At 58.9% G+C, this 14,993-nt stretch overlaps 1 protein-coding gene across 1 annotated transcript; it reads left to right on the top strand.

Moving 5' to 3' along the window:
• Window positions 1–7,704: 7,704 nt before the first annotated feature.
• Window positions 7,705–14,416, top strand: PITX1 (paired like homeodomain 1). The gene is made up of 3 exons (XM_055812616.1): window positions 7,705–8,157; window positions 10,894–11,099; window positions 13,734–14,416. Exons 1-3 carry the CDS (start codon window positions 7,995–7,997, stop codon window positions 14,271–14,273), a joined length of 909 nt encoding a protein of 302 aa, XP_055668591.1. The 5' UTR covers window positions 7,705–7,994; the 3' UTR covers window positions 14,274–14,416.
• The last annotated feature ends 577 nt before the right edge of the window (window positions 14,417–14,993 follow it).

The raw sequence follows: 14,993 nt of genomic DNA on the forward strand, positions 1-14,993 counted from the left end.
AGCAGCATCTTTTGGGACTCCATACGGTGCGCGTGCCTTGCCGCACCGCTCGGGATAACGCGTCCTGCAGCGGGAGTGAAATTCTCGGAGCGGGTGGAAAAAGGCTTTTTTTTCCCCGCGTCTTAAACTCGCTTAAATGCACGTGAGGGCTCCCCACCGATGGTATCTTTCGGAGATATATTTTTTTTTAGTTTTCACGTAAAAAAAAAAATTAGTCACTAGACGAGTTTTGTATTATTTCGCCCCTTTTCCCCAAATTTTGCCAACCGCGCTGCAGACAAACACAAAGTCTGAGGCACAAACTGAACATAAACCAACACTGTTGTGCCTGAATCGAGGACCGAGACGCCGTTTGCTTTTTTATAACAATAAAAAAATATATGTTCTCCACTTGACAAACCAAGGTCCATGTTCTCCGCGTTATTCCCTGCACCAACTCCAGCCGCTGATCTAAAAACTGATTTCCAAATATTTCCCGAGAGCTACTTCGCTGGGAGAACCTCCCCAAAATCCTTCATTTGCCTGAAATAGGGACAAAGTCCCTGGAAATCCCGGCTGGAACGGTGGCAACGTGTCCCTGGGAAAGTTTTTGCCGAGTTAGAGGCGCCTGGGACCGCGGCAGGTATTTCCCACCGAAACCCACCGCCCAACAATAACCTGGCGGGCTCCGCAGCCTGTTCTTTACAGTCGGTTTTATTGTTCACGCAGGTTTTATTATGAAATCGTGTCTTTCCAAAGTATATATCCTTCTTATCGGGGTTTAGGGAAAGGAGCGCCTTTCTCCGAGAAAACCACCGCAGATTGAACCATGCATTATTTCCCTCCCGTGATGAGCAGCTTGGATAGATGTTGCTTTCAAATAACAAAAGGGGAGGAGAAAACATTCTCTAGTAAAGCCGAATTCCTTCGTTAGACCGCCTCCTAAACGTGCTAATAAAACTAATTCGTTTTATTTGCCCTGAACTTTTATATCTAACCCGGCGTGCTGATTAGCACAGCCCTCTGGAAGGCAGTATGCTCCTATCCCTCCCCGAGATGTGCCCGTTAAGATACGGCTGTTCCCACAATGAAACTGGGAAGAAAAGTGTCCCGTGCCTTTATCTCGGCGGTGTTTGCTCCCGGTGCGGCGGGGACCAGCGGGGGCTGCGGCAGAGCCGCGCCGGGGGCAGCACGGTGCCGTCGGGCGGCGGGGCGGAATCTCCCTTCGGGGGGGAAATAAAAAAAAAAAAAAAATAGAAGGGGGGGAGGGAAGAAGAAGGAAAAAAGAGAAAAATTTATATTAAAAAAAGGAAAAAATAAATAAAATAATATCGAAGAAGCTGAATGCACAGATAGTTCATTGTTTCTCTGATTTTACATTTAAAAGCAGGAAATATGCGGCTCTGCAGAGATTCGCTGCTGTTCTGAGAACATTAAAGAGCCCAGCGCGTTATTAGACTACTTCAGCCTTTCAGGAAATGTCCTGTTTAAGGGAAATGTGTTTCCCCCATCCAAACGCTGGAGCAATTAAGAGGTTGCTCGCCCGAAACAAGGTGGGGGAAACCCACATGGAAACATAATATCGGTGGTTCCAAAGGCAGTCTCTTTTTTCTGCTGAAGAAGGGTATTCAGCAAATGCCAACAGAGTGCCCGGGCCTTTGATTATCCTGCTTCAGAGGCATCTTTTTTGGTCCATAAGAGACGCATTTCGGGATCTAAAGATGCACAGAGTAACATGAGCAGGCTGCCTAGCAAACTGCGGTGCCCCTTCCTCCGTCAATTAATAGGAAAAGCATGTTCCCTCTGCTCAGAGAGGGAATTGTGGGACTATATTGTAATTTTCCCGTCTCTTCCTCCCACCTAGGGAAACAGCCCCCCGTATTCCTGAGCTGTCCACCCACCGGCGGTGCCGTTGCGGGGCGCTGACACCCTCCCGCGCCCATCAGGCTGCGAGCGGCCGAGATAAGCCCAAGCCGCTGCTACCAGCAAATGAGTATTTTCTTAGAGCAGAGTTCAGTGCCTGTGGTCTGAAGGATGCCGAGAGGGCTAGGAAGCAGCTCTGGGCCAAGGTGGGACTGTGGCATTCGGGAGAAAAAGAGTTGTCCCAGGTCGGCGGCGGACACCCAGGAGGTGGTTTTATTTTCGGGCAGAGGGTCGGGGGAGAAGGGCCGAGAGGAAGCCCCCTCCCCATCTGCTTCCAGCTGCAGAAACCCGAATAGGAAAACCGTTTCTCCAGCCGTCAGTCGCTGCATTTCAAGAAAGCCTTGGGGTATCATTTGTATCTGTCAGAAAACATTAAGCCTTCAACTTTTTCATCCCGAGTTTTTGCAAGCGCTGCCGCTGGCTGCCGGCGCCTGGGGCGGGATGGGGGGGGTCGGGGGGGGGGGGGGGGGTGGCCGATCCGCAGCCCCGGGTGCCCCAGGTGCCCCGGGGGCTGTCACGGACCAAACAACCCGAGAAAATTCCCTTTCTCCTTTTGGGTTTCGCTGGCGGGGAGAGCCGAAGCGGCGGGGCAGGGACCGCCGGGCCGAAGGCAGCGGGATGGGGCGGGGGGCGGCCGCTGGAAACCCTCCTGCCGAGCATCCGCGGCGCAGCGCTGCGCGGAGGGGCCCTGCGCGCCCGCGGAAGGCAGAGGCTTGGCCGGCACGCGGAGGGACGAAGGCTGCGGATCCAAAAGGAGCTGATTTCGTTGTGCTCTACTTCTTAGGAAAATTGCTCTCCTGGCTGCGCAGAGGACAGGCCGGCTTGAAGCCAGCGTAATTTTCCACCTTCCTCTCCTGAGCGATTTAACATGCTCTTGGGCTGGGTTTCTTCCCCCTCTCCGCTTCCCGCTGCCCGCTCCGCCCGGCCCGAGGGGGGGGACCCGGCTCCCGCTCCGACAGACGGTCTGGGGGTGCCGGGGTTCGTTTCATGGTCTTGGGGTTTGCTCCGTTTTCCCTTAGAGACGGCACGGCCGCGGCGGAGAGTGCTGGGCTCTGCCTTGCGCGGGGGTGTACACTCGGGTCTCCACCTTGCACGTAAGGTGGCATTTGGGGCGATGCTGTTTTGGGGCAAGGACACCCCGGGGACACTGCCCTGACGGACACCACCCACCACCCGGTACACGGCAACAACAGACACAGGGCGGTCCGTGCTCCCGGGGCGACGCGCTGTGCTGCGTGCATCCCCGGCCTCCGCTTCTTCCCAACCCGCGTGGGCACCCCGTGGGTCAGAGCCACGCACCAGCAAAGGCCGGGAGCGGAGACTGGAGGCCGAAAATCACTCATCCACCCTTGCAGGGGGGCATTTTCTATAGATCGAAGCTTTAAAAATGCCCCTGAACACTGCCAACCCTGCGCAGAGGGGAGCTGCACCCTTCCAGCCGCTCTCCCCACCCCAGCGATGCCCCTTCACCGCCCGCTGGGCACTTTTAGGATGGTTTTTGTTATTAAAAGTTGTTTTCCTGCAGCAGGTCCCAGCTGCTGGTCTCCACAAAGAGGGTGCTGCGTGGAGGTTGGCTGGCTTGGCTTGGGCTTGGTTTGGCTGGGATTGCTTTGTTTGGGTTTGGCTTGGCTTGGTTCGGTTGCGTTGGTCGCGGTTTCATTTGGCTTGGCTTGGTTTGGCTTGGCTTGGTTTGGTTTGGTTTGGTTTGGTTTGGTTTGGTTTGGTTTGGTTTGGTTTGGTTTGGTTTGGTTTGGTTTGGTTTGTCTTGGTTGAGCTGGGTTGGGTGGGCTTGCATTTGTTTGGCCTGGGTTTGGTTGGGTTGGGTTTGGTTGGGTTGGGTTTGGTTGCCTCACCACAGCTCTGATTTTCAGAGGGCTTCCCTCTCCTCAGGGGCAGACATGCTCTTGGGAGGAGATGCCTTCATTTTTGTAACAATTCCCAATAATTTATAGACTGAATCCGAGTCTATACAACGCTAATAAATCTGAAGAGGAAAAGCTGGCAGAGACTGAACCTCACCACCTGATATATGGCCCAGGTGGTTTTGCGTTGGCTGCAACCACTGCAGGCAGTCAGAGATGGGAGCCTCTCTCAGAAAGCAGAGACCCCTTCCCCGGCACCCGGGGGGGTGACACGGCTGCGGCCCCCTCCCCATCCCGCGGGGTCCGCCCGCCCCGTCGGGGGCAGTGGGTGTCCTGCTCTGGTTCAGACGCATCACATTCTGTGCTTCATGGGGTTGTCACCGGCGTGGCCAGCGCTGATTTATTTATAAGCGCCATCCCTCGTTCCCGGGTTATTTATAGCGGGAGGAAGCAGAGCGGTTTATTTGCGGGCTTCCAGAGTTTTACAGACCCCTGCTGCAGCCCCAGCCCGGGGGGGGAGCCTCGGGATGCAGAGGCTGCGCGGGTGCGGAGCGGCGGCGCTGTGCGGAGGTTTCCCATGCAAAGCCCTCCCGTGACCCCCGCACATCGGCTGTGTCCCGCTCGGCCCCCGGCCCGACCCCCCCTCCGCCTCTCCGCGGCCCTTCCCACACCCACGCGGGTCGCGGCTCCCCAGGGGCTTGCCGGGTCCCCCGCGCCCCGGCTGCCTTCGCCTGCGGCGGCCTCTCCCCCCATCCCGCAGCCCCCTGCGGCCCTCGCAGAGCCCGGGGAGGTGGTGGGGGACGGGCAGAGCCCCGGCCCGGGGCCATTGTCCTGCCCGGCCCGTGGGGCCGCCGGGCCGCCTTCACGTCGTGGGAAGGGCAGCCGGCTCCGAGCCGGCTCGCCTTGGGTCGTGGCCTGGCTGAAAGGCAAGCCGTGACGTCAGGGAAACGGAGCATGACGTCATGCAGGACGGACCCGTGACGTAGCGCCTGGCGGAGGGGGTTGCCGGCGGAGAGGTGGCCCCGGCATCCCGAAACGGAGCGGGCCTGGTGGGAAGGAGGGAGGAGAAAGCGCAAATCCGGGGTCCACCGCCCTGCGGGTGTGCTCTGCTGTCGCGACACGTGCTGTCGCGACCAGCAACGGGACGAACAGGGTGGATTTGGTTCTGTGCGATAGGACTGCACCCGCTGCCCAAAGCGTGAAGCGAGAGGATGCCCTTAAATCCACATAAGACACAGACGCGACGTACAGAAGACATATGTACCTGTCCTCCCGGCCGGGGCTGCCCTCCCGAGCGCGGGTGTGCGGCCAGTGCCTGGCCCGGCCACGGACACGCGTGGGGAGGTCAGGAGGGGGCCGGGCGCTGCTCCCCTCCCCGAGGGCCCGGGGGCGGCAGAGCCGGCCTGTTACTCTCGATTTAACGCCGGGATCACGGAGTGCCTGCCCCGGGGACCCCCCAGAAGGAGCCGGGGGGGGGCCGTTGCCCTGGGAGGCAACCGGACCCGGCGTTATCGCAGCAGAATCACGCTGGTTCCCGGAGCTGAGCCTTTCCTCGCGCCCGGTTGGGAGGAATTGAGCCTAGAACGAATTCTTAAAAAATAGATTTTATAGAGCAGAACAAAACATGTAAATTGGGCGCATTAAAAAAAGCCAAACCAACAACAACAACCAAGAAAAAGAAAAAAGAATCCCGCCTCCGGGTTTGAGGCTGCTGTGAGCAGTAGGTTTTAAATAGCCGGAGCTGTGCAGCCGGACTGCTGGCAGCCCCCTCCAGCACGGCCCACGGGCTCCATCCTGCTCCCGCTGCGAGCGGGGGTCCCCCGGAGACCTGCCCCGCGGCTGCCGCGCTCCCGGCCCACGGAAATACAGGGGGGGAAAAAGGGGGGAGGGGACACACGGATGAACGGACTGTGAAGGGTCTCAGGCACGGTGCACGTTTGCAATCCGGTCACCTTCCCCCTCCTCGGGAGGAAGGCCACCTCCACCTCTCCGCCGGGGGGAGGTCTCCATCCTTCCCGTGTCGTGGTCTTCTGCATCAGCTGAGCCCCTCGAAGCCCAGAGGCCCTGGCCCTGGTAAATATTTGCATTTTAAACCACGTCCATGTTTAGCAGCCCCGAGACTGCCTGGTTCACCTCGGGTGCTCGAAATTCCCCGTCATTTGTAGACTCTTGAGCGAAGTTCAGCCGGGAGCTGCGGGCAGACAGATGGACATCAGCATGCCACTCCAAAACGGGGAAATAAGAAAAAAAAAGAAAAGAAAAGAAAGAAAAAGAGAGAGCTAGGGAAACCTGACCCTGACAGCACCCACCTGTGCATTCCCTAAACTGAAAAAGGCGCTGGGCATCAGAGCTGCAGGGGTTGGGGCTGGGAGCTCTGGCTCTCTCCCCTCCTGATGTCCCCTTCTGGGCCCATGGGAGGTGGGGAGGGGGAGTCCCTGGCCCTGCGGGACGCTCCGAGGGGCGCGGGGCGGGCCCGGCTGCATCACCCCGGCGGTGTAGGAAAAAGCCTGTGCGGCTGGAACATTGCTTCCCTCTACTTTTCCATAAACCAGTTCAAAAGTTCTCTCCCACATCTTTACTTGATTTGAAAGCAAAATAGAGTGTCAGGATGGATCAGTTAAAGTGAGCCGAGAAAATAAAGAGAAAAGAAGGTCCTTTCCGCAGGCAGAGTTACAGCCAGGGTCCTTCTCCTCTCGCCCCCTTCCCCGGTGCAGCAAGCACCCCGCTCCTGCCCCACCGGTACCCCCGGTTCCCACCTGCCCCCCGAAGCTGAAGGCTTCTCTTGTTTTTTTCCACACCCCACACCCCCCAAACACCGAGATGTTATCCGGGAAGGCTCAAGGCCGTGTCCCGGCCTGCACGGGCATCACCGGGGACCGGCCCCGCTCCACCCGCCTTCGGCACTGCACCGGGACGGGGCGCACGGGTGCCCGCTGCAGGAAAGGGGGCGGGGGGGGGGGGGGGAGTGATGTCTCCTGCCCCCTCCTCGCCGGCTGCTCCGGCCCCTGGGCTGGCAGGGAGCCGCAGACACCCTTTCGGAGGGTCACCGCGAGTTCGGCTGCGGCAGGAAAATTATTTGTTATTAATCGTGTGCTGAAAGATGATGTGATGGGGGCGTTCGCACTGCCGCCGTTCCCCTGGCTGCGGTACCCCGGCCGCCGAGCAGGGTCTGAGCCGCCTTTCTACAAACCGCGCAGCCAGGAACGAAAAAAAATATTAAAAAAGGATAAACCAGTTCAGACACAACCCGCAGGGCCGTCGTCCCCAAAAGAAATCCCCTCCGGCTGGGGGGAGCGTGGTCCCCGCGGGACCGAAACTCTCTTCACGTCGGGGCGGGCCGCGTAGCCCCGCGCAGGGATGCTGAGGGGTGCGCAGGTTGCGCATCCACTGCAGGGCCTGGGGGCGGAGGTTGCATGGACCGAGAGGCCCAGCCGGGCTGGGTACGGGGATACCAGCGGAGATGCCGTGCTGCGCGGGGGCGCAACCTGCGCGCTGCCGGCTAGCAGGACGCTGTGGCGGAGGGCGGACTGGCGGGGTGCTGGGGGGCAGGCAGGGGGTTCCGAGCCGCCCCCTGCGCGTCTGGGAGTGATTTTCCACCTTTCCATTCGTTGTTGAAATATTTTTAATACCTCACCGCGTTGGGGGGAGGCTGCGGGGGAGGGAAAGGAGGCGGGGGGGGCACCCTCGGAGGACGCGCAGCCGGGCGGCGGGGGCCGGGCAGGGGTCCGCCGGGGGGTCGCGGGCCTGGCCGCGGCCGCGCAAGGCGCGCACATCGGCGGGGAGCGCGGAGGCAGGTCCGCCCGCGCGGCCGGGCTGGGCGAGCGCTAGATGGAGTGATGCATTAGCGAGACGGGGAGGTTTTAACCTTCAGGGGGAGGAGCCCCGTTTAACTACAGGCATTTGTTCTAGGGCAGGTCACTTTAATCTCTTTAGCTTTAAACTGTCCAACTCGCAACTCGCGTTTCTCTATAAGGGATCTTTACCACTTCCCTGCCTATGCGGCCGGACTGCCGTGCCTCTCCCCGAGCAGAGACAAGCGGCTTCGAGGCACTGCCCAGATCTCTTCTTCCGACACCCGTAAAATAATACTGTTAGTAATAAGTGGATTTGCTTTTGGTTTTGTTGTTTTTTTTTTCCTTAAAAAAAAAAAAAAAAAAAAAGCAGCTCCTTGTTCCTTTCTGTGTGGAATAAACACCTGCAAACTCCCCCAGGCAGCCCGGCGCCCCTGCCATGGATTCCTTTAAAGGTGGAATGAATTTGGAGAGACTGCCCGAGAGCTTGAGACCCCAACCCTCCCATGACATGGCTTCCAGCTTCCATTTGCAAAGATCCTCGGAACCCAGAGACCCGATCGACAACTCAGCCAGTGAATCCTCCGACACGGAGGTGCCAGGTAACCCTCCCCCCCAGCCCCGCGGCCCCGGCCCGCTCCCCCCAGCGCCGCCTCCTCCTCCCCACCGCGCCTTCCCCCCGCGAAGCGTTCCGTGGTGCTTGGCCCGCACCCCCCCACAAACAGAGGCCATGGGGGGGGCAAGAGCTGTCGGTGATCCCGGCGGCTCCATCCCTAGCGAGCCTCGGGAACAAAATCAGGGGGCAGGGGCCCACCCGGAGCTGCTGCCCCCCCCGGTGCCCGGCGCTGACAGCCCGCCGGGAGGGCACGCATGGCTCCCCAATGGCTCCCCAGCCCCAACCCTGGAGCTGCGCTTTTTTTTTTTTTTCTATTTTTTTTTAAATGAAATACACAGTTATTAATTGATGGGGTCGAAGGGAAGGGGGACTCTTCGGGGAGTGCGGTTTTGCCGGATGTTTCTGAAATAATGTCAGCTTTTGCCCGGGTTTATTTTCCAGCTCGGGTGGTACGGAGATGGAAAAAGATCTCCCTGTCAAAGGAGCGGGGGGGGGGGAAGGAAAAAAAAATTAAAAAATAAAGAAAAGCCCCGCGGAGCAGGAGAGGCGGCGTGGGGCCGAGCGCGGGGGGATGTGCGCGGCCGTGGAGGGGGTTCGTGCGGGGGCTACGCGCTTTCCCCGCTGGAAAAAGGGGTCCCCGCACCCTGAGCACCGTGTGCAGGGCTTCAGGGAAAGCTGTGGTTTCCCAGTTTGTATTTAATTAAAATAGCAAAATGTCTAGAATGACAAGGGAAGCTGGGAGAAGGGAACAAAAGCTGCAGGAAGGAGTGTGATGCCCGTTCTCCACTGAGACCCTTGCAGGGGGAGTTTCTCTCTTATTTAATTTCAAATTTTTAAATAGATGTTGTTGCTTTTCGAAGTTTTAGCAGGTCCTATAACCTAGAGAGTGGCTGTGGCAAGTCAGTCCCAAAGTGGCACCCTGTGGTAAACAGGGTTTGGGTTGTGCCTCCCAGCCTAATTCACAAACAAAGTTAGGGACCGGCGTCTGGAAGGGACTCCGAGATTAGAGGGGGATTATTTGAGATTAGAGAGGCAGATTTGCTCCGTTTTGCCCTACCCCTGTGTGTGACCCCTCGGTGCTGGAGGAAGGCTGAGGATCTGCCTGCTTTTCTCCTCCGAGAAGCTGCAAAAATACCTTTCACTTTTTTTTTTTTTAAATGGAAAAAAAATGCAAAAACCGATTAAAGCAATTGTGCCTTATGATTTGAAATGGTGTCACATCCCTGCGCGGAGGCCGGATTTTTAACAAAATCCTGGCGGGGTGAAACCCGGAGCGGAGCGAGGGGCCGCCGGGACGCTTCGGCTGCTTCGCTATCGCTCCCCGGCTCCCCCCCGGCCCGGTCCACCCGGGCTCTGCCCCACCGAAAGCGAGGGGATTTGCCCTTGCGAGGGGTTATTTTGGTTTCTGTTTCCCCGCCGGCGCCGGGCCGCACTCGGCCGGGTCGAGCGGGGGGGGCCGGTGGCGATGGGGTCTGCGCTGCAGAGGCCTTGTTTGCTCTGCAAAGCGCTTCCAGAGGAGAGAGCCCGGCCGGGCTGCGATCGGCCCCTTCTGGGGTTCACACTGAGCCGCTGGAGTTGCCCGCCCCCCCGCTTTTTCCTAGGAGGGTGCCCCGTCTTGGAGCGATTCGGGGGTGACTTTGCAAGGACGAGTCCTGCCGGGCTCCGGGTGCAGCCCGCGATTATTTTTAGCCTCCCACTTACCTCGCAGAGGTCGGGGCTGCGGCCGTGCCCCCGGGCCTGCCGCCGCCGGGATAGAACCCTGAGAAGTGAAAAGGGGGGACCCTCTCCAAGGGAGAACGCCCCGCGGAGCTCCCTTTCGGCAGCGGCTGGACAGAGGCCGGGGGGACGGTCGCGGCCCCCGGCCCTGCCGCCTCCCGCACCCGCCGCACCTTCCCGCTCCCGCCGGGCCCAGGCCGGCAGCACGGCTCGTTCAGGCCTGGAGTCCCTTTCCGAGCGCTTCACCCGGGTCAAATCCTGCCCAAACCCGGGCCGGGGCGGCCGGCACGAAAAGGGAGCCGGGTTCCTCCCGCCGGGGCTGTATTCCTGCTCCCAGTCCGCGCAAACCCAGGCTGCGAAAACGCTCCCAGGTTTTTTCCTTTGCTTCTTTCGATATGATTTTTGCAGAGGGCTTCGCTCAGCCTCGGGTTAAAATAAACACTAAAATACTAAAAACGCCCAAAGAAAAAATAAGTCTTAAAAAAAAAAATAATAAGTAGGGGAGCGGCGAGGAAAAGAGAGGGTGCCTTTTGCAATTAATTACGGCCGGGTTTTAGACCACTGCCCTTCCAGGGTTTCCTGCCGCGGCCCAGCACAACAAAGACGATGGAGCAAAGATCGCGCCTGAGCTCGTAGGGAGCGCAAAGGTGCGGTGGGAAGGGAGCGCGGGCGGTGCTGCGGGGAACCCACTCCCACCACTGCTCTTGCCCCTCGGGCCCGCTTCCAGCCGGGCTGCCCTGGGGGTCCCACTGCTTCCCCGGGGGTCCTGGGCCCGGACAGGGCTCCGTGCTCCTTCCCCAGCCCCCCGGGAAAGGCCAGGCTTGTTGCGGGTGCAGGACCCGGCAGGACCTGCGTGGGTGCCCCCACGCGTCCCTGCGGCGGGGTGGGCAGGGCTGGTGCAGGGGCGGCGTGCCTGCCTTTGTGTGCCTGTAGGTGTGTTTGGGGGGGGAAATACAGCCAAACAAACAAACATAAAACCAAACCAAACAACCCCCCAACCCTCCAGAAAAGGAGCGCAGCGGCGAGCAGAAAAACGAGGACGGGGCCGCCGACGACCCGGCAAAGAAGAAGAAGCAGCGGCGGCAGCGGACCCACTTCACCAGCCAGCAGCTGCAGGAGCTGGAGGCCACGTTCCAGCGGAACCGCTACCCCGACATGAGCATGCGGGAGGAGATCGCCGTCTGGACCAACCTCACCGAGCCCCGAGTCCGGGTAAGGGGGCGCGCAGCCCTGCCGGGGGCGCAGGGCTCTGCTCCGGAGCGGGAAGGGCTCGGGGAAAGTGCCCCTTTAGGGAGCCGCTGCGGTGGTTTGCGAGCAGCGCCCGGCTGCTGCGGGCTTGATTTTAATTACTAAATTTGGGATGCAGGCCGGAGAGGAGAAATGCAGCTCCCGGCCGTGGGGAGATGCGGCCCGCAGCGGGTGCGAGCGCCGGCCCCGCGCGTGGGGACGGGCCCCAAAAGTGCGGGGCGAGCAGCGGAGAGTTTGGGGCTTGGGGAAGGCCCGGGGATGGGGGAAAGAACCCCCCCGGGGTCGTACTAAACCCAGTGCGGGGCTAGAGCAATCCCCGGATCCGAGCAACAGCGGCCCTTCCCCTTGCTCTGCTTATTCCCGATAATCCCAGCAACCGTGATCATCTCCCGACAAACCACTGCTTGATGCACTTGCGGCGGCGCGGTTGCGGATCAGGCCCCCCCTCCTCCCCCTACCCCCCCGCCGTGCGGACTCTCGGAGCCAGCCCCTCCCGGCCGCGCATCTCCCGCGGCCGCGGGCGGGCGGAGCGCTCCGGCTGTTTGCGGAGGCCGCCGACGGGCAGTGGAGGACGAGGGCTGGGAAGCGGTTGCCTCCCAAGTCAGTAAGCGCCGCAGACACATACTTGTGCGGCGAGGGCGCATGGTCTTCACACGCCTCGGAGCCGATACCACCACATATATATACATTTACATATATAGTCTCGGCAGCTCCTTGGAGAGATTTTTAAGTGAAAGATGCTGGCGATGAACGGCCGGACCGAAGCGGCTCGGGCCGTATGGACCCGCTGTGCGGGGGCTGTCAGGGTTTCTCCACCCCCCCTTTGCGTTTCCCCCCGGGACATCTCCCCGCGTGGGTCCGGCGTGGCCCTCAGCCGAGCCCGCCGTCCCCCGGGACCCCGGGCTGAGCACGCTGCCGGGGAGGCGAGAGACCCGGGAGAAAACGGGAACGGCGGAAGGCGGCCCCGCCGTCCCAAAAAGCCACTTTTCTTTTTTTTTTTTCTTTTTTTTTCTTGGCAATTAAACCGCGAGTGACCAAAGCGGATTACAGAGGTTCTGCTTTAAACCTTTCAAGAGTAAACACCCATCTGCAACGGGGTAAATGCATCTGAAAGCATTGTCTTAATTGAGTTTAAAACAAAACAAAGCCGGAGCATTGATATTGGTGAAATATTTCAGGAAGCAAATAAAACTAATATATGAGTTGCGATTAACATCATTTCGTTCTCCCTCTGTGTGGAGATGTTTTGGTTTGATGTTCTGAGATTGCAGATTGCAAATCTAACCTTAATTTGCTATGAGGGCCTTCCTTTAAAATGTCTAGGAGCCATAATTAAAACTATTACCCTCATTTTCAGGAAATTCCTGTCTGGAAGCACCTTCTGAGGAGTATATTACAGGTTTTGAACATGTTGGCTTTCGTTTCCTATTTATACGAGATTCTTTTTATTATTGCTATTTTTTTAAATAGACCCTGCCATCCATTCACCCCCCGAAGTTTCCATCCTTGAGACCGGGGTTCAATGTAGTTGCGCCATTTCTGCGCCGGTAGGGGAGACCTGAAGAGCTGCCCCCACCCCCACCCCCACCCCCCGCCCCGGCTCCGGCGTGCGTGCGGAGGGGAGCGCAGCCTCCGCGTACCGGGAGCACGGAACCGCGCAGTCCGGCCAGCGCCCCGGGGCCGCACGGAGCCCGGGGGCTACGGCTCGGTCGGGAAAAGCGGCGGCGGGGGGGGGGATGCAGCAGGAGGGGTAGCCAGCATGATGCTGTTTTTTAACCCGGAAAAAGAATTTAGGGGTTGCCCGGCTTCCATCACGGGGGGTTCAAACGCTTTCCGAGGGCTAAAAATAATAATAATAATAAGAGAGACCCTGGGTCAGGTTTTTCCATCAAACACCAGGAGCGGCCCCCGCTTCTCTGTTCCCCAGTCAGGGCTGTAAATTCTCATCAGATATAAAGGCAGAGGCTGCATCTATCCGAGAGCGATGCGAGGATTGATTTTTTTTTTTTTAACCTAAACATACTAATCCAATCCCCTTTTTTATGATCTGTAACAGGGGACTTTTATTACACAGCATTAGCGTTCGGAAACGCGGCGGAGCCGGGGCGACCCGGCCCTAATCAGAGCGGGCCGTGCCTTCGCCCCATGCCTTGCTCCGGGGAGAGGGCGCCGGGGGGACCGGGGGGCTAAGGGCCGTGGCGCGGACCTCCGCGTAAGCACCTTTCGCGGAGAGGTGGCTGCGCGCATCCCGGTTCGCACATCCCGCTGAACAGCGGCAGGATGCGCGCAGAGCCGCAGTGCGCGCAGGCACCCCGCGGAGCGAGACGGGCGGGCTGGGGGCTGCGGGGAGAGGCGGTGCGCGGCCGCGGAACCGTGCCCGCAGCTCGCAGAGGTGTTGGGGGGGCGGGGGGGGGCGGCCTCCACCTCCTCTCGCAGCCCCGGTGCTGCTGGCCGGGGCGGGGGGCGCGGGGGTGCCGGCGCTTGGCTGCGCGCTGCCTGCGCTCCCCCTGCGCGCCGGCGGCGGGGCGAGGGGCGGCGGTGGTCCCTCACTGACCGTGCTGTGTCGGTCCCGTCCCCCGTCCCCGTCCCCTCCCGCAGGTCTGGTTCAAGAACCGCCGAGCCAAGTGGAGAAAGCGGGAGCGGAACCAGCAGATGGACCTGTGCAAGAACGGCTACGTGCCACAGTTCAGCGGGCTGATGCAGCCCTACGACGACATGTACGCCGGGTACCCCTACAACAACTGGGCCACCAAAAGCCTCACCCCGGCGCCGCTTTCCACCAAGAGCTTCACCTTCTTCAACTCCATGAGCCCCCTCTCCTCGCAGTCCATGTTCTCGGCGCCCAGCAGCATCTCCTCCATGAACATGCCCTCCAGTATGGGCCACTCGGCCGTGCCGGGCATGGCCAACTCCGGCCTCAACAACATCAACAACATCAGCGGCTCCTCGCTCAACTCGGCCATGTCCTCGCCCGCCTGTCCCTACGGGCCACCGGGCTCGCCCTACAGCGTCTACCGGGACACTTGCAACTCCAGCTTAGCCAGCCTCAGACTGAAATCAAAGCAGCACTCCGGCTTCGGCTACAGCAGTTTGCAAAGCCCCGGCTCTAGTCTAAACGCCTGTCAGTACAACAGTTGACGGACTTGACACAAACCACCTCCGACAAAACATCGCCGACAAAGCAAAGCAGAAGCAAAGCGACGTTTAACGGAAAAGAAAAAAAAATAAATTTAAACCCGATGATGATTAAAAGCAAAACCCGAGCAAGTGAGAGAGGAAAAAAAAAAAGAGAACAACAAACCCAAACCAAAACAAAACACCACCAAAAAAGAAATTCCAAACCCAAAAAACCCAAAACAAAACCAAAAGCTCCGCGTACTTCGACTGTCTAGAAAAGAAGCTATTAATGCAAACCAACGACGCAACCGACAAATCAGCGCTTAAAAACAACAACAACAAAAAAATAAAATAAACCATCGAAAAACCGTAAACGGACCAGAAAACTTTTGCAAGAGACATCGAAATCTGGTACATGGATGAGTTGCAATTTTTCTCTGGATTATGCGGGTTGTATGTGTTTACTTGAACTTGCACAGGAGTTGGTGAGGCAGCCGCTTCCCCGCGGGGAGGGCGGCGAGGGAGGGAGACGCCTCGGTGGTAAGAGCTGGTGGGACGGTTCTTGGCCGCTTGTCGCACGGGAAGAGTTTGGTTAATGTTTACCACTGAGAAACAGAATCACACTCGAAAAAGAAAAAAAAAAAAGAAGAGGGGGGAAGAAAAAAAAATATAATTCGCAGAGTAGATTCTGCGGGAAAAAATGGTTAAAATATTAGGTATGAAACTATTAAAAATAATAAT

This window comes from Falco peregrinus, chromosome 8, assembly GCF_023634155.1.
Source record: "Falco peregrinus isolate bFalPer1 chromosome 8, bFalPer1.pri, whole genome shotgun sequence".
Lineage (NCBI taxonomy): Eukaryota > Metazoa > Chordata > Aves > Falconiformes > Falconidae > Falco > Falco peregrinus.